The 23653-nt window shown below is 39.6% G+C and overlaps 2 protein-coding genes and 1 long non-coding RNA gene across 5 annotated transcripts; 1 reads left to right on the top strand and 2 right to left on the bottom strand.

The window, feature by feature from the left end:
- Positions 1-1800: 1800 nt before the first annotated feature.
- On the bottom strand, positions 1801-7288 carry LOC112559086. Its single transcript, XR_003098278.1, has 2 exons — positions 7165-7288; positions 1801-3094 (listed from the first exon to the last, which is right to left on the bottom strand). It is a non-coding gene; the product is annotated as an uncharacterized LOC112559086 (long non-coding RNA).
- A 2585-nt stretch (positions 7289-9873) lies between these two features.
- On the top strand, positions 9874-19004 carry LOC112559084 (N-acetylglucosamine-6-sulfatase-like). Of its 3 annotated transcripts, none has more exons than XM_025229996.1 (14): positions 9874-10328; positions 10836-10895; positions 11462-11665; positions 12065-12130; positions 13074-13172; positions 13448-13621; positions 13919-14001; positions 14954-15176; positions 15501-15710; positions 16277-16393; positions 16853-16996; positions 18091-18121; positions 18179-18278; positions 18596-19004. In XM_025229996.1, the coding sequence occupies exons 1-14, from the start codon at positions 10176-10178 to the stop codon at positions 18675-18677; spliced, it is 1746 nt and encodes a 581-aa protein (XP_025085781.1). In that variant the 5' UTR covers positions 9874-10175; the 3' UTR covers positions 18678-19004. The 3 variants fall into 3 exon arrangements, with proteins under 3 accessions (XP_025085781.1, XP_025085782.1, XP_025085783.1); XM_025229997.1 differs by having other exon boundaries at positions 9876-10328; positions 18179-18302; XM_025229998.1 differs by lacking the exons at positions 18091-18121; positions 18179-18278; positions 18596-19004 and having other exon boundaries at positions 9880-10328; positions 16853-17326.
- Positions 19005-19103: 99 nt separating this feature from the next.
- On the bottom strand, positions 19104-21337 carry LOC112558954 (alpha-(1,3)-fucosyltransferase C-like). Its single transcript, XM_025229723.1, has 3 exons — positions 21155-21337; positions 20710-20923; positions 19104-20627 (listed from the first exon to the last, which is right to left on the bottom strand). The coding sequence occupies exons 1-3, from the start codon at positions 21335-21337 to the stop codon at positions 20125-20127; spliced, it is 900 nt and encodes a 299-aa protein (XP_025085508.1). The 3' UTR covers positions 19104-20124.
- Positions 21338-23653: the final 2316 nt, after the last annotated feature.

The raw sequence follows: 23653 nt of genomic DNA, 5'->3' as shown, positions 1-23653 counted from the left end.
TTTGAATGATATAAATCGCTTAATATAATATATGCAATATTTTCGTATTATAACGAAATAATAAAACTACAAATCGCTAAATGTGTGGCATTATGAAAAAAGCAAAGTTTTTCTTTCCATTCTCATAAGAAAATCAAAACTGATTAACATCTTACAAAGTACAGTTTAACATAATATTTACAAGGTGTACCAGATTGTTTTATCAGAGTAAGTTATGTGGATAGACGTGCACTGAAGTAAACGATCAAACTAATGTGAAATTACTTTCAGCTCTGGCTAAATTGTAACAATTTTAAAAGAATACAAAAAGTAGGAAATTTAAACAGATAAGAAGGATGTCTACGACGATGATTACTACGATAATCAAGCCACTACATTTGATAAACGATGTCTGATGTTTAGGCTAATAGAAGACATGAGATTCGCATATTTTGTTGGAACAGTTTAAATGTGTTCAACCAAGTCTTTGGAAACAATTTAAGACTTTTAATTTTGTTATACAAAAGTTGTATAAACCTTCTTCATAATTAGTAACTTTAAAAAAATCTTTTCACAAATAGAATTCTTCATTGTCCTTCCAGTTACATGTCTATTTAATATATTTTTGCTTACTCCCATAAAAACGAAAGAATATGGTCGAGGGTTGACTTTTAGAAAACTGTGCCGTCAACAAATAAGGTGATAAGGACAAGTTAGTTATGTACAAAGTGCTACATCCAGAGACAGAGTTACCTGTTCAGGAGAAGAATTCTGAACACACAACCCACAATCTTTAATGACTTTTTGAAATATTTATAAGCCAGCTGATGAGTCCTGTGATGTAAGCGAAAAGAAGAGATTGTGATTTTACTCGAGTCTGAGAACATTTACAATGTGCAAACCAGAAAACACTTAGCTTTTCATAAAAGAAACCTAAACGCCACAAAGAGAAAATAAAATATAGCGCTTGGTCTCAAATGCTCCTGATGATATCTGGCGGCTTCCCTTAGTTTTAAAGTGAATATTAAATGCGAAAGCAGTAAAAGCTAAACTGCGGTGTCCTGAGATGAATATCCTCAAGTAAATGATTGGTAAACCGTTATTCCCATCTTTTGTCTGGTATCTTTGGGGAAAATCTCAGTCGTGTTTGAGCCATCCCGTCACACATTTCATGTTTAAATAATTCTTTTGAAGTATCCAAACTGTTCCGCGAATTTCTTCGAAAAAATTCTCACGAAAAATTCTTTTAATCTTTAATTGTTTTGAGTAGTCCTGAATGCTAGCATCTGTTAAAAAAAGATAAACCAAACACATATCAGGCAATGACAAAGGAAGCATGAACACACATGAACAATCACACACACACACTCTCAGGCGCATAAGCAGTCACGCGCGCGCAAACACATCTTCCACCCACCAAAAAAAAAAAATCACACAACACACTAACACAAGCTCACATCTTCTTGTGGATTGTGGACAGTGTTCATGATTCCTATGGTCCTCATAAACCTCGCAGGACATCCGCGTGAGGAGAGATAATGTCAGGTGGTCTGCTTCCTTCTGATGCGTGGCGGCCGGGATGAGGCGCGTTTATAGTTTCTACAATAAAACATTGTGACAGTTCGCCCAGGTCATTTCAATTAAATCCCCCACAAAGACAGAGAAAACCACAGACAGAAAAAAAAAACTTGTTGATTCTGTTGAATTTATTTACCACTTTGTGCGTTCTGCTTAAAAATAGAAAAAGATTTTGATCGAAAATCGTTGTCACTTTTTTCACAGACCTAGATATTTGACAAAGGTAGAGTGTTCCTTATCATCTTGAACCTGGTTTTTTTTTTTTTGAATGCTTGGGTTTATCTTCTTGTTCAGTGTTTCCGTTGTGCTACGTTAACTGCTGCAATTGTTTAATATTCAATCAAGTATTTGAAACTTTGGGTCTTCTCTTTCCAGTCCTTTTTGTACAGAGCTTTGAGCGATAGAATGAAAAAAAATGTATTATTTAAAAAAAAAAAACTTTTAATGCCAAGAAAACGTGTGTTTAGATAATAAACCGCCTAATATAAATCATCAATAAAAAGGTTTCGACCGGAATCCCAGCAAGACGGACCTTTGAAATTCTTTATAACCGAAGAAGATGACTTACAGGTTGAATATTTTTACTTTTGAAAATATTTCCTGTTGTTTCTAAGTATTTTAGTATTTACTATCGTATAATGCTTGTACTTTAGCCTGAATTTATTAAAGCGAGTCAGAACTAAATGAAGAGATTTTTTACAGATGTGTGTGCTTTGTTGTGTGCATGTGTGTGTGAACGTGCGTACGTGCGTGTGTGTGCGCTTATGTGTGTATGTGTATGAAAGTGCGTGCATGTGTGCATGTGTGCATGAGTGTGTGCACATATGTGTATGTGTCTAAAGATAGTGGGATAGTGAGAAATGAGAAGAAAGGAAAGATGGGGATGATGCGTTGCTGCTTGTAACTTCGAACAAAAATTAGAAAGACCATTTTATTCATCTCATTGTTTCATTCAGAACGTGACCTGCACATATATGGCTTTGTCTCTCCTTGCTGAAATCTTGGTGTTATCAGTTGAACTCACGAAGTCGGGCACTGGTGATAACAAAGTCTTTGACCCTTGCACCAGCTGCCGTGTCTTGTTGGATCTTATTCAGTTCATTACAAATGAAGGCCAACGTTCTCTTGGCGGTCTGTTGGGTTCCGTTGGCTGAGTTGCACTTTAAGTTGAACTCGGTTCTTGTCTCCCGTGGACTTTCTTTCGACCGGCATTTGAATTAAAAACGTAGTCACAGCGTGTGAAACGAAAGAGAAGAGGGAAGCGATGAGCTGGAGGAGACCTGTTCACGTCCCTGGCGTTTGTGGCCGCGGGTCATGGGAGCGCCACGTACAATCAAAGCGGTGGATTTCCCAAGATCCGTGATCGCACTACTGCCCACAACTGCTTGCTGTCATCGCCACACCACCTGTCATCTACCTGCGACTTCTGTCCAATGGAAACATGATTTTTTTCCCCATTTGGTTATGCTCCTTTACCCTCTGAAGAAGATGGTGGTTTGTAAGGAGAGGTCTCAGTTACAGTTCGAGCATCTGAATTCTGCACACACATAAAATGTCAGGTGCTTTGATCTCAGGTGTGCGAGTGGGTTGTGTGCAGTCCTGCTTCTTACACAAGGAGACTTGGCGGAACGTTGGTCGTATATCGATAAGAATTTTATTTTTAAATAAGTATAAAGCTAACTAAAAAAAAAACTTTTCGTAATCAAAATGTAGTCTATCCCTATATATTATTAACACTTATATATCTTAAATAAATAACACTTGCAATATTGTAGCATGAGGTTTCTTTCAATATCGTGTTAAGAAAATTTGAACATGTGCCACGCATGCCACTTATATATGGTGTCTGGGATGAATAATGCGTGACGCGAATAACAATATTTATAATGTCTGAAAAAATAACACGAATATTATGAAGTATAAAAAGATACAAAACACAGATAGTATATATATATAAACATTCAGCATGAAAATAACATAAATTATACATACCATCAATAAATCTAATATCCATGCCTTATATAAAAAATACACCGAATACCTAATCACTGAAATAATAAATTGCTAATTACATATGCTTATATTAATTTGTTTATAACCGCTGATTCTGTTTGAAGGAACGCATATATATTGCAAAAGATGTTCACAAATTTCAAATTACAGCGATGTGGATGTGCATGTGTCTATAACTAGTGCCTTTGTAACTAGGTTTTGTAAAGGGTGGATGAGTGCGCTGGCGTTCATTCCAAGTCTTATTAACATATAGCAAATAATTACTAACATCTGCTTGTCCTCTTTACTCGTTTACGGTTACATATGTAAACGATATGTATGAGTAGATGGTTCCCACGATAATGTATAAATAGACACGTGAAGCTTTAACTTTTGGTCTTAATGTGTGGAAATTATATCCTTTTCTTGCTTTTAAATACTCAACATACGAACACAATGAAAAATAGTCAAATTCATCAAATATGTGAGTGAAAAATATTCAGTAGAAATAATAAAAATGTAGTGCAACAATAATGTACAGTGTGAGTGTGAATTTGAAGAAAAAAAAAATTGAAGGAATTTCGTAAAACGTTATGAGGTGAGTTTTAGCGGAATTTAAAACGTTCTTATTACAGATCACAAATGATGCTTTTTCAAAAACACTTTTACATATCTTATAAAGAATGGAACTCGTTTTGTCTCAAGACTTTGTCTTTTTCTTGTAAGAATATGCTTTGGAGGTTCATTAAAATCTTTGAGAAACCAAAGAGTGCGATTTATGTTTTGAGTTGATGTCTGCCCTTAGCACACACACACACCAGCGCGCATTTATGTCTATCACCACAGAACTGCCACTGAATTACTTTAATTCAAATTTTAAATCCTAAATCAGCCCCAACAGTTGGTCTCAATTTTTTTGAGTCGATGAAACATCTAGAAAGATGACATCGCAGCCACCTTGCCGCATCTTCTCCAGCTAAGTCCGAAGAGCAGCACAAACTCCAGACCGAAAGAATTTCTCATCTTTTTAGGTTGCTTGGAGTCCACAGCCTACCTGCGTGAACACGGCTCGACCCACCGAGTTCTGTCCGCCTGGGGGCGTCGCGGTCGTCGGAATACAAATGACGTGTCACGGGGCTGACAAGGCGCAGCGCAGGCTCATCCATAAGCCGAGGGCGACTGCCAGAGTCCCGCATCTCGCCGGGGTTTATGGCGACATACATACATTTCACGCTCCTGTGCCCAGCCCCACTCTCTGTGTCACGACCGTGCAGTCTGTGTCGGCCTCTCAGTGACGTCATTAGGCAGGTAACACAGGTGTGTTGGGTCGTAACGGGACGCACACGGCTTGTGTCACTAACTGTCAGGTGAATCATTGGTCGAGGGGTTTTGTGGAGAATGTAACCACCAGTCATCTCCATTGGTTACCACTGAATATTCACTTGAATATATATATACTTCAAACATCTAGACACTTCCGCTAATAAAATACACGGTCTAAACATGTACGACTACAGGTAACGGAAAACACAGTCTTAATATTTGAAAGTTAGAGCTAATAAAAATCATTGGATACTCGATCGCAATCTAAACAGTAATCATACAACTGATAAAATTAACAAGCTAAGTATCTGAATATTACAGCTAACAGAATACTTCTGTCATAGTTTGAATATCTGAATACTAAAGCTAATTTATACACAGTTCAAACATCTGCCAGACGCAGGCGGTAACTGTTGTGCACTAGTTTAATACTACATGTCATTTAGCATCTCATTTTAAAATGGTAGGCCATTTTTCTAGAATATGAGGGTTAAAAGACCACATAGGGCCAGGAAGTGTAAGTGGTTTACGGAAGAGCGAGTGAGAGATTCAAACCCATGACCCTATGGCTGGAAGGCACAGTAAAGGGGAACTACTCTAGTAAATGTCCCGAAAAGATCGTAAGCAGTTGTGCACCTTGGTTCTCAGTTATCCCGGTACCTGCCTTCCTTCAGTTTCATCTTATGATCCGAAATTAATATTTTCTTCAAATTTTGAGCCCTGCATTGCCTTCATTCCTTCCCGGAAAAACTAATACTGCGTTGAAATGAGCTGAAAAACAAGACTGTGAGAGGTTGAATAGTCTACCATTCAACTTAAAAAAAAAACAACTTTACAAGTAATCTTGATGATCAAATTAAGTAGAAATAAAGCGTTCAAAAAATGAAAAGTTTATACCAATAAAGATATTGCAGAAACACTATTGCATGCAGGTGGTCTTGATGTATACACAGTGCAGCGGTCATAATTCGGGGTGGAAACTAGGATGCTCGCTCAACATCCGTCTAGAAGGTAATTCGTCACGCCTGCCACAATGCTACAGGTAAGGAGGAGTGTGTGGGGGAGGAGGGGCGGTCAGGGGAGGATAGGGTACTTTAATTCTGACTATTTTTCATAACACACGGGGCGTTGTCTTTGTCTCCTCATGTTAGCGCAAAAATATTCTACGCCAGCAATCATACAGGTGAAAGAAAGGGAGATGAGAGCGCGGAAAGGAGCTGAAAGAAGTTTGAAGAAGCTAGAGGAATATTTAGTTTGTAAAGGAAACGCAGTACCTGGAATTCCACTGTAACAGCGTTACAGATATTAATGATCAAATTCCAAAGAAACATTATCCTTTTAATTTGAATTATACCCATCTAATTTATTCATTCAGTTTCATGGCTGACCCAGCCTTTGCTGATATGTAAAAAAAGACAAATAATGAGTCATGAACAACAGTAAACGGTTATTTCGTTAGAAAAGACATGGGTGATATAGGTTTGTTGAGTTGTCTTTAGTCTTTAAATTGATATTAAAACTGTTGGTAATGCTTTGGTGAGCCGACATAAAAACCGGAAGAGGCCTTGCAGGGCCCATGCACAATTTTCCAAAAAAAGACGGATGCTAATCGGTCCGTCCAGGTCGCCATGTGACAAAGTTCTTCACCGAGATATTTCTTGAAAGGTGGTAAACAAGTCCTTCTTTGTACTCTTATGTAAGGATCATAAATAGCTGGGTTCATATAAAGTTTAGGAGGTAACAGATAAGTCAAATGGGTCACGAATCACTCCTTCTTGTCTTTTACAAGACACGTGGGAGACATGCATCACCTGAAAAGTGAGGTACAACTCCATGTTATCTTTGAAACCCACATTAACAGGTGATCAGGTGGAGTCGTGCAGAGTTAAATAATTTTGATTCAAGAACATATGGTCAGCTCTACAAGTCATAAACTGATCTTCCTCAACCATCCAGTCATCACATTCATCAGAGGACCTTCTTCCTTATCAGGCTGTCTACGCTGTGTAACATTAACAAATTCTCAAATTCAGTAAATAACGAAAAATGAGTAATAAAAATTACAACATTTGTTTTTTCTTTCTTTGGAAGAAATGCAAATGATTCTTCCTATTATTACCAAAGAAAGACAACACCATGACACTTATTTCATATTAGCTTGATTTATTTCCCTTGGTGTGTGGGGCTTGCGCAGCCGGCAACAAGTAAACAAAAGGTTTTTAAAAATAATGTTTACATAAAAAAATTCTAAATAAAATAGAAACCGAAGTTTTTAAATCAAACAATGCTTACAGTTTGACTTTGAAGGTGTAACCCTAAATGGCGCAAACATGATGGTGTATCATCCATCGACATGAGAGACTGGGCCTCCAGCTATCTTGAGTAGAGTCAACAGCCGACACCAGCTGACGAGCCGTTAACCTAATCATGTGATGTTGATGTTAATTAATGATGCACTGTAATTAGACTCGAGGGTGGGAGTAGCAGCATCCCCTAGCAACGTGCGTGTGCATGTGTGTGTGTGTGAGCGCGAACCGGGAACAGTTGTTTTGTTTTCTATTTATTTGTTGTTGGAGGGGGGCGAATAGAAAGATCTCATCCCTTGTGTGCGTTTCTAATACTTTAACATAGTTTTATTTCTTATAGGTAAATAATTAACTGAAAGTGACTGCAATTGCAACCCTTATTCCTGTGTTTATGTTGTGTATGCCTTGCTTTGATGGAAGCACTTAACACGACTACACATCATACAACTCAAACGTTTTTGATTTTTCCAATACTGAAGCATACATTAAACAAAATTTTGAAAAAAGACGAACTGTAGCGCTTTCTTCTCGAATCATTACAGTCACCACAATGTATGGACAATGAGTTCTCGGTAATTAGCCAGTTTTTGCGCCATTGTGAGATTTGTTCTCTGACTGCGTTTTGTCAAGCGGCCATGTTTGTTGAAGAAGATGAGGGGCGGCACTTGGAACAACACATGGCTCTGTTGTTAATTTTTGACATCAATAGCTACTCGTAACCCCGGTGATCGTTTTGTCCTTTGGGCCTGAGTCGATTCGACTATCAGTGATGGAACGATTTGCACTTTTATGATATGATGGGTTCATGGTCAGTTCTATTTACGATGGGGGGAGATAAGACGGGGCGATGTGCTTTGGATCGAAATTCACATAATTTATAAAGTACATCATTTTTTTAGGTTCTTTTAGCAGAAAGTTGTATTATAGAGCAAGAACGGTTAGACGGTATATTTTTTAAGAAGTACTTAGAATTTTTTAACTCTCAACTTTTGCAAAATAAAAGGATTGTAATAGAGGACAAACCGTCACTGTGGGATGGTACTTATAACAGATGAGCTGTTTTGGATCGTATTTAAGATGGGTAGCATTCCGGAAAGTCTTAATGAAGATTTTACTGTACTATATTCAAGTAAGTATTAACGAACGTTCTTGTGGATGAGTAAGCAACAACATGTGATCAGATACATGCACTCAGGTATTTACTGTGAAGTATATTAGACAAGTTTTATGTAATAACACAAGCAATACATCAAAACCACTGACAATCGCACACACAAACACACTCACAAATCACTGTATAAAAGATAAGCTACTTATTAATACTGGCCTTTGTCTATTTTCCTTTTGTATTTATGTATTATTGCCTGCTGTAGCTTTCATCAAAAGTAAACTGGATAAAGAATTCTATGGATGCACCATTCGATCAAAGATTTTGTTTTGATTCTTTAGCAACTGAAGGTTTTGATGAGAACAAGCAAATAAGAAAAAGGACTGCAAAACAGTGATGGTGAGGCATTATGAGTCACCATTGATTGAAGAGCAGCAGTCTGTCACGAGGTGGGAGGTGCGTTTTAATAATGAGATGATGTTGACTAGTGTCGGGAGGATAAAACATCTTTTAGCTCGCGTCTAAAAACGACGGACCTGATGTCAACGAAGAGATAGCTTACAGATGAGTGTTCACACAAGCAAATGAACTAAATGTCCAGCCAACAGATAAATTAAGCTCATAAGACAAGTTTGTTTTCTTTTTTCATTCAGTTAGGTGTGTAGTATTTCGTTGCAAAAAGCTGCCATCAAGTGTAACATAAACAGTCCTCAAAACGTTGACATTTACAGACGACATAAACAAAAACACTTAGATGACACTAACATAAACACTAAGACAAGACAAAATAAACATAAACACTAAGACAAGACAAAATAAACATAAACACTCAGACTACCTAACCACTCGACTACACAAGCACTCAGATTACATAAACACTCAAAGTTCATAAAGATTCAGATAGCAGACGATTAAGAAGGTAGAAGAAAATAAAGCAATACAACGTTATTAATCCACAACCGCAATTACAGGTAGTGCTCATATGCTAGCTATAGACAGATAAATATATACATATACTTATTGAATACAGTAAATAATTTCTTTCTCTCACAATATATTTATATATATGAAACCAGCAACAATACAGTTGGCGACCTTAGGTAACCTCAGAATAACAAGATCATGGCCAGTAGAATTTATCAAGTGAACGGCACGTGAGGTCAAGTGAATGGCAGGTGTGGACAGAAAAGCTTTCTGACTGACTGACTGGTTGACAAAGGTTTCAAGACAGTAGGTCAACCTTGGCTCAGCTACACACCAGATATGTAAACCTTAAAACTGTGTTTATGAAACTGTTTTTATACCATTCACAATCGTTGTATAAAAAAACTGTTTTAACTAAAGACCTAAATATGTTTACAATTAAAAATGTATCGTTCAACTGACTGGTCTTTCAATATTAAAACACAAATTCTGAACATCCTCAAGAGAACTTCAACAAGCAAGGCTTTGATTGTAGATAACCCAAGAAAATTCTCGAGTGCGAAGAATTTTGAATCCCAAGCATCAGTACACATACACAAACATACCTGAGCCTAATTTGGTTTCGGCTGTTGTTTTGTGTAAATCGCTCTGAGTATTGAACCAGTCCAGGGCGACATGTTGATTCGATCGGCGAGTTTAATAACTGCGACACAAGTCTGGATGAGCAATCCACTTGACGATGGTCCTACAGTAGCTTCCTCCAACGTCTCTCAAAATCGTTGTCGCAGGTTTCAAATTTCTTACCTGCTTTTTTATAAGGACTTTACATATATACTAAGGAAAAAATGATTGCAAAGAGAGGAGCTGATAGGGGCACATAAAAATAGACTCTAGAAGGTCTTTCTGAGACTGCCCTGAAGAGCAAGATAAGGAGGAGAGTTGTATAAAGATAGGACGGCGACTCAATGTCAGCATTCAGACGAAGGAAGATGGCGTTTGAAGTCTTGGTCTGCTTGTTGATGGCAATGGTCAGTGCTGCTGGTCAAACAGTTGGCCCCAAACCTCCGAACATCGTCTTCGTGTTGACAGACGATCAGGATCTTGTACTTGGCGGGATGGTATGTATTCTGACTTCTTCTATTGTTGTCATGTCGATGTCTATTAACAATTGCGACGCAGAGTAGAAACAATTGGAGTGTGGCATACCATATTTTATTCTTATCTCTCGTTTTTGTGTGTGCTCGAGTATGCATGCTTCCTTGACCTCAGCTTTTTTCTTTGCCTTTCATTTATTCTTGTTAAAGGACTGTATTTTTCCTGTATTATTTTATGTACCAGTTCTTTTGAACGGATCCAACGACATATGCAAAATATGTTATCATGAATGGTATCATATCGTCATGTATTGAATCCATCTGTTACTGAGCATGCGCGGTGTTTGTTGCATTGTCACAACGTCTGCCCATTCTGTAAGCCAATCAAAACACTGCAGGACAATAACACGATACCTGTAGAATTGTGTATAGTGACGTTGACGATGATCACCAGTATCCTATACACCTATAATGTAACATACCTGTATAAAGACGTTGACGATGATCAGCTCTGAATATGTCTGCTGACAGGATCCCATGCAGAAGACGACCAACCTGATCGGCCAACAGGGTCTGACGTTTACTAACGCGGTGAGCACAGTTCATCCCCTGCATGAACACATTGATCACCGCATAGATTCTCATCCACAGCTCGAAAGTCATCATCGTCCTTTACGTCGTCGTCGTCGACGACGTAAGAAAAAGAACTGCAAACGTCGGCGAAGACAGGCGGAAAGTGGAATAAAGTGTCCAGGACGTTTGGAATCAAGTGAAAAGGCAAACAAACAAACACGAGCTGTTGTTGAGTGGTGAAGAATTGAGGGTGGGGGTGGTTGTTAATGTCTCGCAATTTTAATTATCGCCGTTATCACTTTGCACTCGACTGCACCATCAGTTGGATGATATATTTTCATGACGATGTTGGCTCTGTGTGTGTGTGAGAGAGAGAGAGAGAGAGAATGTTCTTACGTGTTCTTGTCTGTGGGTGTGTACGTCCGTTCGTGCTTGTATGTGTGAATATATATATATGTGTGTGTTGTAAGATGTCTTGTGTGAACACGTAGATGTCTAACCGTGTATTTGTAAATGTTTTGTTTGCGTGTGTGTGTGTGTGTGTGTGCAGATTACATGATCAAGGTCTGATTGTTGTCCTGCAGGTAGTGTCCTGCCCCATCTGCTGTCCCAGTCGCTCCAGCATCATCTCTGGTAAGTACATTCACAACCACGGGGCCATCAACAACTCTGTGGAAGGCGGCTGCAGCAGCAGAAGCTGGCAGCAGAATCAGGAAACCAGGGGATTCCCCGTTTACCTCAAGCAAAGAGGCTACACAACGTTTTTCGCCGGCAAGTACCTCAACCAGGTAAGTCCTGTTCTTATCTGCATTGGTCAAAAACAGAGCATACAAAAACCAAAAAAAATAAAAAAATCCTGGTCCTAAAAAGATATGTGGTCTGTTTTCTGTGGGTTAAAGACAATTCCTGCATAGTGTGTGTGTGCGCGCTTGTCTCTGAATGCATCTTTAAAAAAATGATTTAAATAAAATAAATAACGGTGTGTTAAGGTAACGGGGATAAGCCAAATCGCTCTTTCTTTCGAAGCAAGTTTTTCTCCAGATGTTCTCTTTAGAGCCTTGTTTGCCTCGCAGTGGAGATAAGAGGGTTCGCAAAAAAAAAAAAAACAAAAAAAAAAATAGAAGAGGGAAGGGCTGTCTGTTAAAATATTCGACGACAGTGGTAAAGTAAAAAATATTATTTTGCAGTACGGATATGATAGGGTTGGAGGAGTGAGTCACGTTCCTCCCGGATGGGACTGGTGGAACGGACTGGTGAGATATCTTTTTTAAATCAATTGATCAATCAATCAATCAATCAATCAATCAATCAATCAATCAAGAAAGATATAAAAGCATTTAGAGAGCTCATTTCCTTGCCAGCAGCAAATTCTGTGCGCTTTGACATAAAAAAATCGGTTTCACAAAATACACACATACAGAAATAAGAATAATAATGACGAAGATGATGATGATGATGATGATGATGATGATGAGGATTTTTTTAAAGTAGATAAAACTTCATATAACGTTTATAAGGAAGCTCAACTGACAATATTTAGTGCAGTCGTTTAATTTTCACCAATTTATACCAATTTATGAACACAGCCAGACCTGTCTCTACTGATCACGAAGCTTTCGATAACAGTTCAACATCAAAACTTTCTGAAGCCATTGTAGAAAACGGAGTCCGAGATCAACGCTGCTGACACACTGATCCAAAATCTAAGTAACGGCAGGGTGGAGCAAATGTAGCAGTAGACATAAAATAGTGAAAAAATATAGTTCAGAAATAAATTTGGGAACATAGCAAAAAGATGCATAGATCAATGCTAGAGGAAGAAACAAAAAGGTTCGTCGGAGACAACGAACGAAATGACAGAAACGGAGAGCTGTCATCCGGAAGTCAGTCAGACAAAGGGACATCACGGTCATGTCAAACCATAAACAAATCTAACTTTACAGGAATTTTTTTTAAAATTATTTTTAATATTAAATATGGAGTAGTAAGTTTAATGACAGGTCATTTTCTCAATTAGTATTCATCAATGATCAATGACAGATTCTCTTCTCACAACAAATAAACCTTCAGTGTAGTTGCGCCGCAACATCGTTTTCCGCGAAGACTAGAGACATTTTCACAGAGTCTAGTTCTAGAAACTTCCATGTAATTCCATGTACCACATTTACCAGCGCTCACCATCTGTATATTTTTCAGGTGGGAAACTCCAAGTATTACGACTACCAAATCTCCATCAACGGCACACTGGAGACTCACGGCCACGACTACCTCAACGACTACCTCACGGACCTCATCGTCAGTCTCAATGGTTTTCTGAACTTTCGGTCGATTGTGTTTGTAACAGCTGTGATATATTACTTAACAAGTAAAATGTGTCATGTATAACATAGTAGGCCTGTAACAGCTGTATACTACATATTCTCCGCCAAACGACATTTAAATACGCAGCAGTCAAACGGAGGAAGAAAAGTTAAACAAAGAATTTTTTTTAAAGAACAAGTATCAGTTATGTGTCAATTAATCTGAAATACCATACCGTTCCCTGTTCATAGAGCCTCCTCTGTCCACAGAATCGTCGCGCGCAGGATTTTCTGGAACTGCAGGGACCGAGCAGCCCTCCTTTCTTCCTCATGCTGTCCACTCCCGCCTGCCATGAACCCTTCCCATCAGCCCCGCACTACGCCCACAGGTACAGCGCCGCCAAAGCCCCACGTGATCACGGCAGCTTCAACGTCAAGGCTAAGGTAAGGTTGGTCCTTGTCACTGAGTAAAGGGGGGGATGCTTGTGCATAACATCTTAATGGGAGAGATAAGATTTAAATAAATCCACTCCGGACAAAAATGCCCTGTCCAAACAGAGACCTTCCCATCTACTCATAGAGTACTTCTGCAAAATGTGGACCAGCAATGTGGATCTACCAAGCAGCTCTACATCCCAACACACATCGAGGTATTCTGTTTTAGTGTTTATAATGTGATGACTACAACCATTTGTCATGTAATGCCATCCCTCCATACTGACACGTTACTTTTCCGCGTAGGACAAACACTGGCTGATGGAACAGCCGATCATACCCATGCCTAACGACACCCTGCAGCTGGTGGATGAGTATTATTCCAGTAGGTAAGTGCATCCACATTTTCTTTGTGTCTAGTAAAAGGATTATCCTATACATTCAGGGCTTCTGCTTACGCAAAAAATTGCGTACAGTACGCATTAAAAGTTCGTAGGACCCCTTCAATTTTCGTCAATGGGGTCCCCTTCAAATTTGGGCGAAGAACAGGGACCCCTTAAAAATCTGAAGAAGGGGTCCCTGGGACCTCAAAGAATTTAGCCTTAGCAGAAGCCCTAAATACATATTTATCTATATATCGGTAAGCTTACCGAAATAAAGGAGTAAAATGTATCCGAGACACCCCTAGACGCCGTATTGGTAGATGGCATTCAGGTCAGGTCAGGTCAGGTCAGTCCCATGCCCGGTCCGGGCGTAGGGGGGACCGTCCGGCAGCAGCAACAGACAGAATTTTCCACCCGGTCCTGTCTTGAGCAGATGAGAGCAGGTCTGGCATCTCGCGTTCGGTCCATTCTTTAATGTTGGTGACCCAGCTTTTCCTCGGACGACCACGACGACGGCTCCCTTCGAGGGTTCCTTGTAGGATCGTCTTGGACAGGGTGTTGTGGCGGGTGACGTGACCGAACCAGGCGAGCTTGCGCCGCTTCACTATTGCCAGAAGGGGCTCATGTGGGCCCACGAGGGAGGTTACGGTGGCATTAACAGATGGCATTAACTGGAGCAAATGACCATTTTTTGATGACATCTGCCATCTGTATTCGAAGAAAGCCTGCGAACACAGTTTTATACTCTCGTTTGTTAACTGACGAAGAAAAGCATGTGAACTGTTCCCTGATCTCGTTTGTCACCAAGAAAGAATTTGTTTTTTTTTTCCCTTTCCTGTCAGATCAGTGTAGGAGCACACTGTCAACCTCTATCTAATAAAATGCGGTCTTGGAGAATGTATTATCTTTAATTACTTCTTCATTAAAATTCACTCTTTGTACGTGTATCTACACACAGACTGCGGACCCTTCTGTCTGTCGATGACATGGTAGAAGACGTGTACAATACCCTGCGCCGCAAGAACTTACTGGACAACACCTACATCCTCTTCGCCTCCGACAACGGGTACCACCTGGGGCAGTTTGGCTTGCCTTACGACAAGCGAGAACCTTACGAGTTTGACATCCGGGTACCAATGATGATTCGTGGTCCGGGTATTGCAGCTGGTACGACCAGTCAGGTATGTTCTAGAAATATGCTTGACTCTATTGTATTCAACAAATGTCAACTCCTTGAAAAACTCCTTCGAAAAGTATTTTTTGTTCCTAATAAATAATTTTTATACTATAAGAAACTAAAGTACAGTTTTATCCCTTTTAACATTACTAGGATAATTTGCAAATTACACAGTAAATCCAAACAGTAATTTTGTGCTCCCAACATTTAGCATGTAGCCTCTGTATTCTTTAACCGTTTAACTTATTTTTGTGTGATTATTAACTTTGCTGTGTTATGTCTGAAGCAGACTAGATTGTCAAAAATCTTTGACTTTTCTCTGAAACAGGAAAGTGCTATGAACATTGACTTGGGACCTACCTTCATTTCTCTGGCTGGGGGAGAGGTGCCCGACCATATGGACGGAAAGCCGTTGACACCTCTGTGGGAGAACCCTAAGGCTTCCCAGAATTTCCGCCCTAATGTCCTGGTGGAGTACAGTGGAGAAGAAAAAGTCTCCATTGCAGGTTGCCCTCAGTGGCAAAACCAACGCCTCTTCGTAAGTGACTGAACAAATAATGAGTCTAGAGCATTTCTCGATAAAAGTGCATTAATTACATAGAGAAACAATTTTGTCCTTCGCAAATGGATGGGAAAAAAACCCGTGTGATTTTAAAAATTCGGCTTTCTATTTCAATACATTTTCCCCAAAATTTTGGCATATTAACTTGATAATATTGTTTCCCAAATTTGATATTTGCGCTTAATAAAAGTGTTGATGTATAACTGCAATTTTCCTTCCAAGACTGTGCTTCTCTAAATTCCTCATTTTGCTTGATAAACACTTTTTTCTAAATGTTATTTAGCTTGGCAACCATGATAATTCCGATATTCTGCCTGTTTTGACAAACGTTTTTCTCAAATTTGGCAGCATCGCTCGATGTCTTTGACTTTTGTTCTTTATAATCCTTATGTCTACTCATCATATGTTTAGTTTAATAGGAGTCTGTCTAATGTTTGTAAAGCCAACTCTTTCTGGTATCATCAGTCCGACCTAAACCAAGTTGATTATAAATATTGCTACTTAATCAAGTTATAAATTACCTAATCATTCAATTGTTTTAGAACTGCAATCCGCTTGCTCACTGTGTGTGTGAAGACGCCTGGAACAACACCTTTTCCTGTATTCGGGCGACAGTTGATTCAGCTATCTACAAGTATTGTGAATTTAAAGATAATCAGGTAAGCACCATTATCAAGCGCTTACCTTCCTCGAACACCTGAATACTAAACCGTCTGCCCACTTTTCTATCATCACTTTTCCCAGTTCGTCAGTTTTTGCTTTAAATCATTCCTTTTTACGTGTAAACAAATCTCCTAAACGCGGTTAAAAATACACTGTGATTAACTGATTTAAAAAAAAAAACTTGATTTACATTAATTTGCGAATGTACCAGTTTTACTGCATTTTTTTAGGTAGCCCTTAGAGATTAGCATATTTATGACAGTACCCCTTCTGAAAAGTTCTTTTGTATTTTTTTCACCATTTTTCCTGGATAATAGAACAGTCCCAGCGGATTCTCATGGCCAGCGTTAGGCATTTTTAATGAATCATTTCATAGTTTCAAAAAGGGATTTTAAAAATGTTTTAGTAACTTTACTGATGTGTTTCTAACGTTTTTTGATTATTTTTTCTTGCAGAACTTTGTGGAACTGTATGAACTGATTTCTGATCCTTTTGAGCTGACCAACCTGGCCAGCACTGCTGCACCAAATCTGAAGGAAACGCTCAAACAACAGCTTGCTCTCTTGACCTCATGTTCTGGAAGCACCTGCAACACAAAGGTCATTCGTAGTGAGGCCCTCGTTGGGTGATTTATAGAATGGTCATACCTTGGCCTCATGGTTTCTATGGCAGTGGCATTTGGCTTCATTTTTGTGTCTTTTATGTCCAGATTTTCAACAGACATCAAGAACGATTTTTTTTCTTGCTTGTTAACATTGAGATTCATTTGCATTGCATGGATTCATTTGAATATTTTGTTCAGAATCTGTAATTCTTATGTAGTCATTGCTTTTCTTATGTTGCCAGCAAATGTGTAATTTCTGAGGTTTGGCGAAAATATGAGTTTATAACATCAGAGCACCAGAAATTAAAATCTGATCAGCACCGACCAGTTCCTCTTTGTCTTTCTGACACACACACACACATCATGCACGCGCACACTCCCCACACATGCACATCCGCATACACAAAAGCAAGCTGCATGAATATATATTTTTCACACTGAAAAGATGTGGTGGTTGTTCATTTTGCCTTGTTTGTGCATGGCTGAGGCACAGTTTAGTATGCTTCAAGTTTTTTTTACAAGCAATAACAAATATTTTGTAGCAGCTTTCCTGTATTATCAACTTGCAAAACCTTCATTTCCTATTCACCACCTTCAGGTAAGCATATTCATGTTTTTGTATTTTGATTTAAGCCTAGTCCTTCATAATGTTGATCCTTATCAAGCATCTTATTTACTGATAAGCTACTGTGTGTGAAAATTCTGCGTAACAGTGATTACGAGGAATGTGGTGTAAGTTTATTTCCAATACAGTTGTTATTATTTCTCTAAGATTTTACTCCAGTACACTGAACTTGTTAAAATTAATTTATGATTGGTTTTACTTATATGCATATACTCTGAGTTTTTATCTTGATTATTCCAGTTTTTCCTCTTTCTTTCCCTTTATTTTCTATTCTGCTTCCTCTCGTTGTGTGAAATCACCACTAGACAGCAGCAGATACCTTTCAAATAAAGCAACCAACTAATCGACTAAATTATTAATCATTCTGTGCTTACTTTCTTTTCCATACTTCAAGTTGTCAAAAGTTTACTAATACTGAATGCTGGTTTTTTTTAAAAATAATAATACTTAAAATAAATTTTCAGAAAATCAAACATAAAAAAATGAAAAAGGCAGGCGGAGGCGGAGGCGGAGGCGGAGGCGGAGGCGGAGGAGGAGGAGGAGGAGGAGGAGGAGGAGGAGGAGGAGGAGGTCGTGGTCGTGAAGACAAGAAAATGAAAGGAAGTCCTAAACTAGCCAAAGGCAAAGATACTGTGGTTAAGTTTTCTCAAAAGTGAGCGTTCACACTACATTTACAGTACGTATAACAAGGCAGCTGGATGGTTCATTGTACTAGAATTCATGCACCCCAATAGCGCTCTTCACCTCAAATTTTGATAAAAGGGGAGACAAATTTAGCAAGGTTTACGTGCTTACCTGTCTACAATTATAACTTATAATATAAGCACAAATCTTTGGGACTCTTAGATTTGTGCATGTTATGTTTCTTGAAATGAGAAAGAGGGGTGTGGGAGCGGTGGATGTTGTGCAATATATAATGGGTTGCTTGTAACTTGAAGTGTCCTCCTTATCACGCTGTGCATTTTTCAGGGGAACGGCAGGTTTACCCAGCTCCCAGTGCCAGAACCCTGATGCCGAAGAAACAGAAGAAGAAATATGTCTTAGAAACTGAACGATTACTTTAAAATAATATTTCCTTGGGAGCAAAGTGGCTGGTCTGCATGAAAATCTGTGGGTTTTGTTTTGGGGCATTCAGTTATTGTCGGTTTGTATATTTTTCTATTATTGTTGGATTTATACTTCTCTATTGTTAAAATTTTCAGACCTGAAAAAAGAAACTTTGCTTCGCGAGCAGTGCTTAAATTATATTTATTTGAAAATTTAGACTTACTACGTTATAAATACACCAATGAAGTGTGTTTAACTAAATTTGTTTGTCCCGTGTCGCTATGTAATGTTTATTTCAAATTATGAATAAACTGCTGTTGTGTACAGAAAATTGCAGCAAATATTTTGAAAAGGCTGTGAATGATTACATTATCATTGCATTACTGTTGTTGCCCCACCTCTTCCCCTTTTAGTAGCATACAAAGGGAAGGAACTGCTGTTTACTGTCTCTATAAGAAATACGATTGCCTCCCCTTTCACATACACGACCGAGATCTCGGATAGTGTAATTAAAAATACTATAACCCACAGATTTTGAAGTTGGAGACCATTGATCGGACAATTATGTTTTAGACTGGGAAATGAGACGGATACTGAAATTTTAAATGAGATATACAAGAAAGCTTTTGACTTTTGAGTACTTCTGTTTTCCTTCGACAAGAGGCAGCATTCAGTCTCCCGCCTGCGCTTTTGTTATGATCCCCTTCGACTTACAGTTTTAACTTTTTATTGTATATTGTGTGGCAGGTTTCGCACAGCATACTTGTGATCCAAACAAACATAATAAAACAACAACAACAACAACAAAAACAACAAAAAAATTAACAACAACAACACTTTTTAAGCCTCACAATAACATTTCAAGATCCACTTATTTAAACACGAATAAAAGGAATTAAAAAAACAGTTTCCCCTACTTAAACGAAAGTGGTGTGTCATTCCCACGATCATAAAGATTTCGTTGTCAATCATGTCGCACAAGCAGAATGCTAGTTGAGTACTGACACAGAAGGTGAACTTTGAAAGGTTAGACCGATCTGTGGCAGAGGAAAGACAATCCGAGTACAAACGGGAAACAAATACTCGGGAAAGACAAGCAAGAGGAAGTAGTCTTGTGCACCATCCCATCTCGGGATTATTTTCTTTCATAAACATAGTCTGTCTGTTCCCATATCTACCTCCTTCCGGAAATCCTTCGAGAAGAGTCTTTCCGCACTAACCAATGAGTCTCGACAACCTAACACCTGTTCTCAAATGTAGATGCTTCTTTCCTCCTGACGCTTTCCTACACTTGACGTGCATGGTTCCTTGTCACTTCTGTTTCGAGAATCTAACCCCCCTTTATCCGGAAGCTAACGTAGAAATGTCAACATCAACTACTAGAATTACTACACATCTCAACATGGCTACAACTGCCAAAAATTTGATTGTGTCCCACATCTTGATTAGGCCTAAAACTGTCCATATATGTGAAGATCATTGGCTTGTCTACACGTGCCGTCAACCCACCAGGAATTGACGTTGACGTAAGCCTGAGGACGTTGCTTGCCGTACGTCGCCTCGTGCACCTTGGAGCACAGCTCACACCACGGCAGCGGCTGGGGCTCGACGATGACGTAGTCCTTCTTCCACCGCAGGTAGCGCAGGTACTCCGTGGGGTTGTCCTTCAGGTATTGCAGGTAGCGCCCAAGGTCCAGGATGGACTGGAAGGCGGACGTGTCGATGACGGACATGGGCGGGACGAGGCTGCTGTAGTTGGCTCCTCCCCGCACCACGGGCACCACGTCGTACTTCAGTGTCAGGAACGCCTTCTCCGTGACGTAGTCCGTGCACAGCGAGTTCTCGAATGCCAGGTAGAAGAAATAATCCGTTCCAGCATCTCGTAGCAGCTGCTTAATCCTTTCTCGCACTGAGCGACCCGCAGGTCCCGTAAACGTCCACCCCTGGCACAGCTTTTTTCAGAAGCTTCAAAAAAGAAAGGCGTTGGGCATTGTCGTCGCAGTTGCTGACAAGGATTGCAGCCATCTTGGATTTGCCTCGGATTTTCTTCATCAGAGCACTCTCATCGTAAGTTTTATGGTCAGATGATCCTGAGTCGTTGGACGTTTTGACCACTATACCGTAGCCGAAGCGAATGTCGGAATCCAGGCGATAGGTCATGGTCCAGTTGAAGTACAGCCGCCATGCTGGTGACCCCAGGACAGAGCTGTACGAGTGTGGAGGAGCCTCGACGGCGAAGTATGCCCAGATCTGTCACATACAAAAGCAATTTTATAAACGATTTCACGCAGGCATTGACAAAATGACAATGTCAGCCGGTCTTTAAGAAAAGTCTTATAAAGTCTAGTGACTGCTTATCTCTATGCCCTTTTGAAACTTTTTCCTTTGAGATAATCTCTCTTCCGCGACAGTCGTCGTCATTGTCGTTGTCGTCACTATCGTCATCCTCGACATTGACAGCATGAATGTGAATCGTCCTACCTGATTCGCTGGTCGTGGAGGCGGACTTGTATAGTTGCGACTGTTGCTGTTGGTGGAGAAGAGAATGACCAGATCAGCGGGAACGTTAGAGTCTGTGGCCACTGTGCATGACCTGACACCTGGACATCCTTGAAACACCTGGGAGCCTGGCTTGATCTCGTAGTAGTACGGGAAATCTCGCATGAGAATCACCTTGACATCGTTCGTCTGATTGCCAGTCTTCGCGAAGCGTTCCTGGAATCGCGCTCCCAATACGTGACCCCGCGGCGAGGAGGGTCATTGTGCTGCTGTTCCTCATCATTTCCATGGTGAAGCGTGACTTTACGAGTGTCACTCGAGTCCTGGAACTCTACGACGTGTTTGGTTGAGAGAGGTCTCCAACTGCTTTGAGCTGCGAGAAAGCCATGTGTGGGTGTAGATGACACGTCCAGTGAGAACGAGGCACGTGACGAGAACAGCGAGATGTAAAGCCTGCTTGTAGGTGCGCAGCAACCTCCTGCAAGTGAATAAAAGTAAAAGTCCCTGCCAAGATATTGTACTCGTTCTTCGTCTACTTGTATATTGCTGCGTAGCTCTACTGTTAACAAAGAATTGCTAGTCTTAACACCTTTTGGTGTGGGGCAGTTGACGCGTGTATCAAATACACAATCGGGAAGAGTGTGTTCTTTTCATTAAGATTTAGGATCATTATGTGTTTAAAGTTCAACATAATCAGCCGGTTATTTGTTCTAGATGTTGGGCGATTGATAAAAATGATGGTAAACAGAAATTACAAAGAATGAAATAAAGAAAATGCGAAGGAAGACGAATAAAATAGCAAAGGAATAAAGAACAAATGAAAAGAAGAAAAGAAGCAATGTATAAAATGTAGAAACAATGAATGTAACAAAAAAAAGAAAGGATGAATGAAAGGAAGAAAGAAAGAATGAACGAATGAAACGAAAAAAGAATAAATGAATGAAATAAATAAAGAAACAATATATGAATAAATAAATGAAAAGAAGAAAAAAGTGGATGAACAAAAATCCGTAAAGAGAAAAAGAATGTATCAATAAATGAAAGAAGGTGAAATCTGATTTTTTCATTGGACACATCCCAAAGTACTCACACCATCGTTCCTGACCGTCCCTCTCTGAAATGTCTCTGAAACCTCAAGGTAAGCTGCAGCAACGAAAAACTCAGAACATTTGTGACACGAGTGTCCTACCAGGTGACTTGAAATCATGTACAGCACTGTAAACAATGTATCATGGGCAAAATTGTTAAATATTGACAAAGAACTCTCTCTCTCTCTCTCTCACCCACACACAACTGTTAAAAAAGTCAAACATGAAAATTAAAAAAACTAAATATACAGTTTCCAGTGTTTTGCATCCTATAATGTGGGATCTAAGTTGTGGGAATTTTTTTAGTTTGGTTTTGTACATTTACGTTTTTCAAAACTGTTATATTTTTTGAGACAATGAAACAAAAAATAGCACCCACTTATATCAAAAGGGGAAGGGGTGACTGTATTACACATACATTTTCGGGGGAATTAACTTGGGTATTAACTTGTTATTTTTTACTTGGAATTGTGCTTGCGTGTGTGTTATTTATCTCATCACCATCAAGTAAAAGGTTGACTAAGAAAACTTGAGTGTCCTGAGCAAATATTAAAGACTTACTCTTCAATTTGAACCACTACCCCCTTTCACTATATGTAAAAGTAATTAACATAAATTAACGTGTATTTTCTATCAGTCTGTCAAATTTGAACCCACTCTGTCTTTGTGACACGTCACTTGACCTACGCGAGGATGAGAGCGGCAGTTCATCACGCGCACCGTTAGTCGCGTCACGCGACACAGACCCCGTTAGAGGACATGACTGAATTATCACAAACCGATGGACGACCTACCAAACGCATAGCACTGAGAGCAACGGTACAGTCCACTGCCCACGTGCAGGTGGACTACGTGTAGGACGGCCCACTACTAGCCTACAAGCTTTTCACATTGTTTTGAATAAATAACTGCCTTGGCTGGAGGTAGTCAACAACATTCATGGCGTTACCTTTGCTTATAAATCGTCTGTGTCTGAGAACCACCTATCTCCTGCAATTTACCATCCCCGAGTTAATGGTGACATCATTGTGACCTATCGGTTATGATCTCTAAAACTGAGCATTGAGGGTAAATTAATAAGGACTCGACTTACCTTTCTCGTGCCGCTAAAGTCACCACAAAATACAACCCAAAGCCTTCTTAACGACTACAGTGTTCAAGGCGACAAGCTGTACTTGTGGGAAAGCCAGGGACAAGAAGAAAAGTACACTAGTAGTCGGAGGTAAAAGCTCGGCGATACGTCCTCGCACATGGAAATAAGTTGTCTCGATGTTAGCTAAAAGTTGATCCTCACCTCACATTTTCCTAACCTCGTATGAAAGCTCCACAGGGTCTCTATCGAGATCCCGAACTGTCTTGAATGGGTTCAAAAAACCTGCAATGCAATTTCCGT

Source organism: Pomacea canaliculata, linkage group LG3 (genome assembly GCF_003073045.1).
Source record: "Pomacea canaliculata isolate SZHN2017 linkage group LG3, ASM307304v1, whole genome shotgun sequence".
In the NCBI taxonomy this organism is placed as follows: Eukaryota; Metazoa; Mollusca; class Gastropoda; order Architaenioglossa; family Ampullariidae; genus Pomacea; species Pomacea canaliculata.
This window is presented reverse-complemented; position numbering and strand designations above follow the sequence as displayed.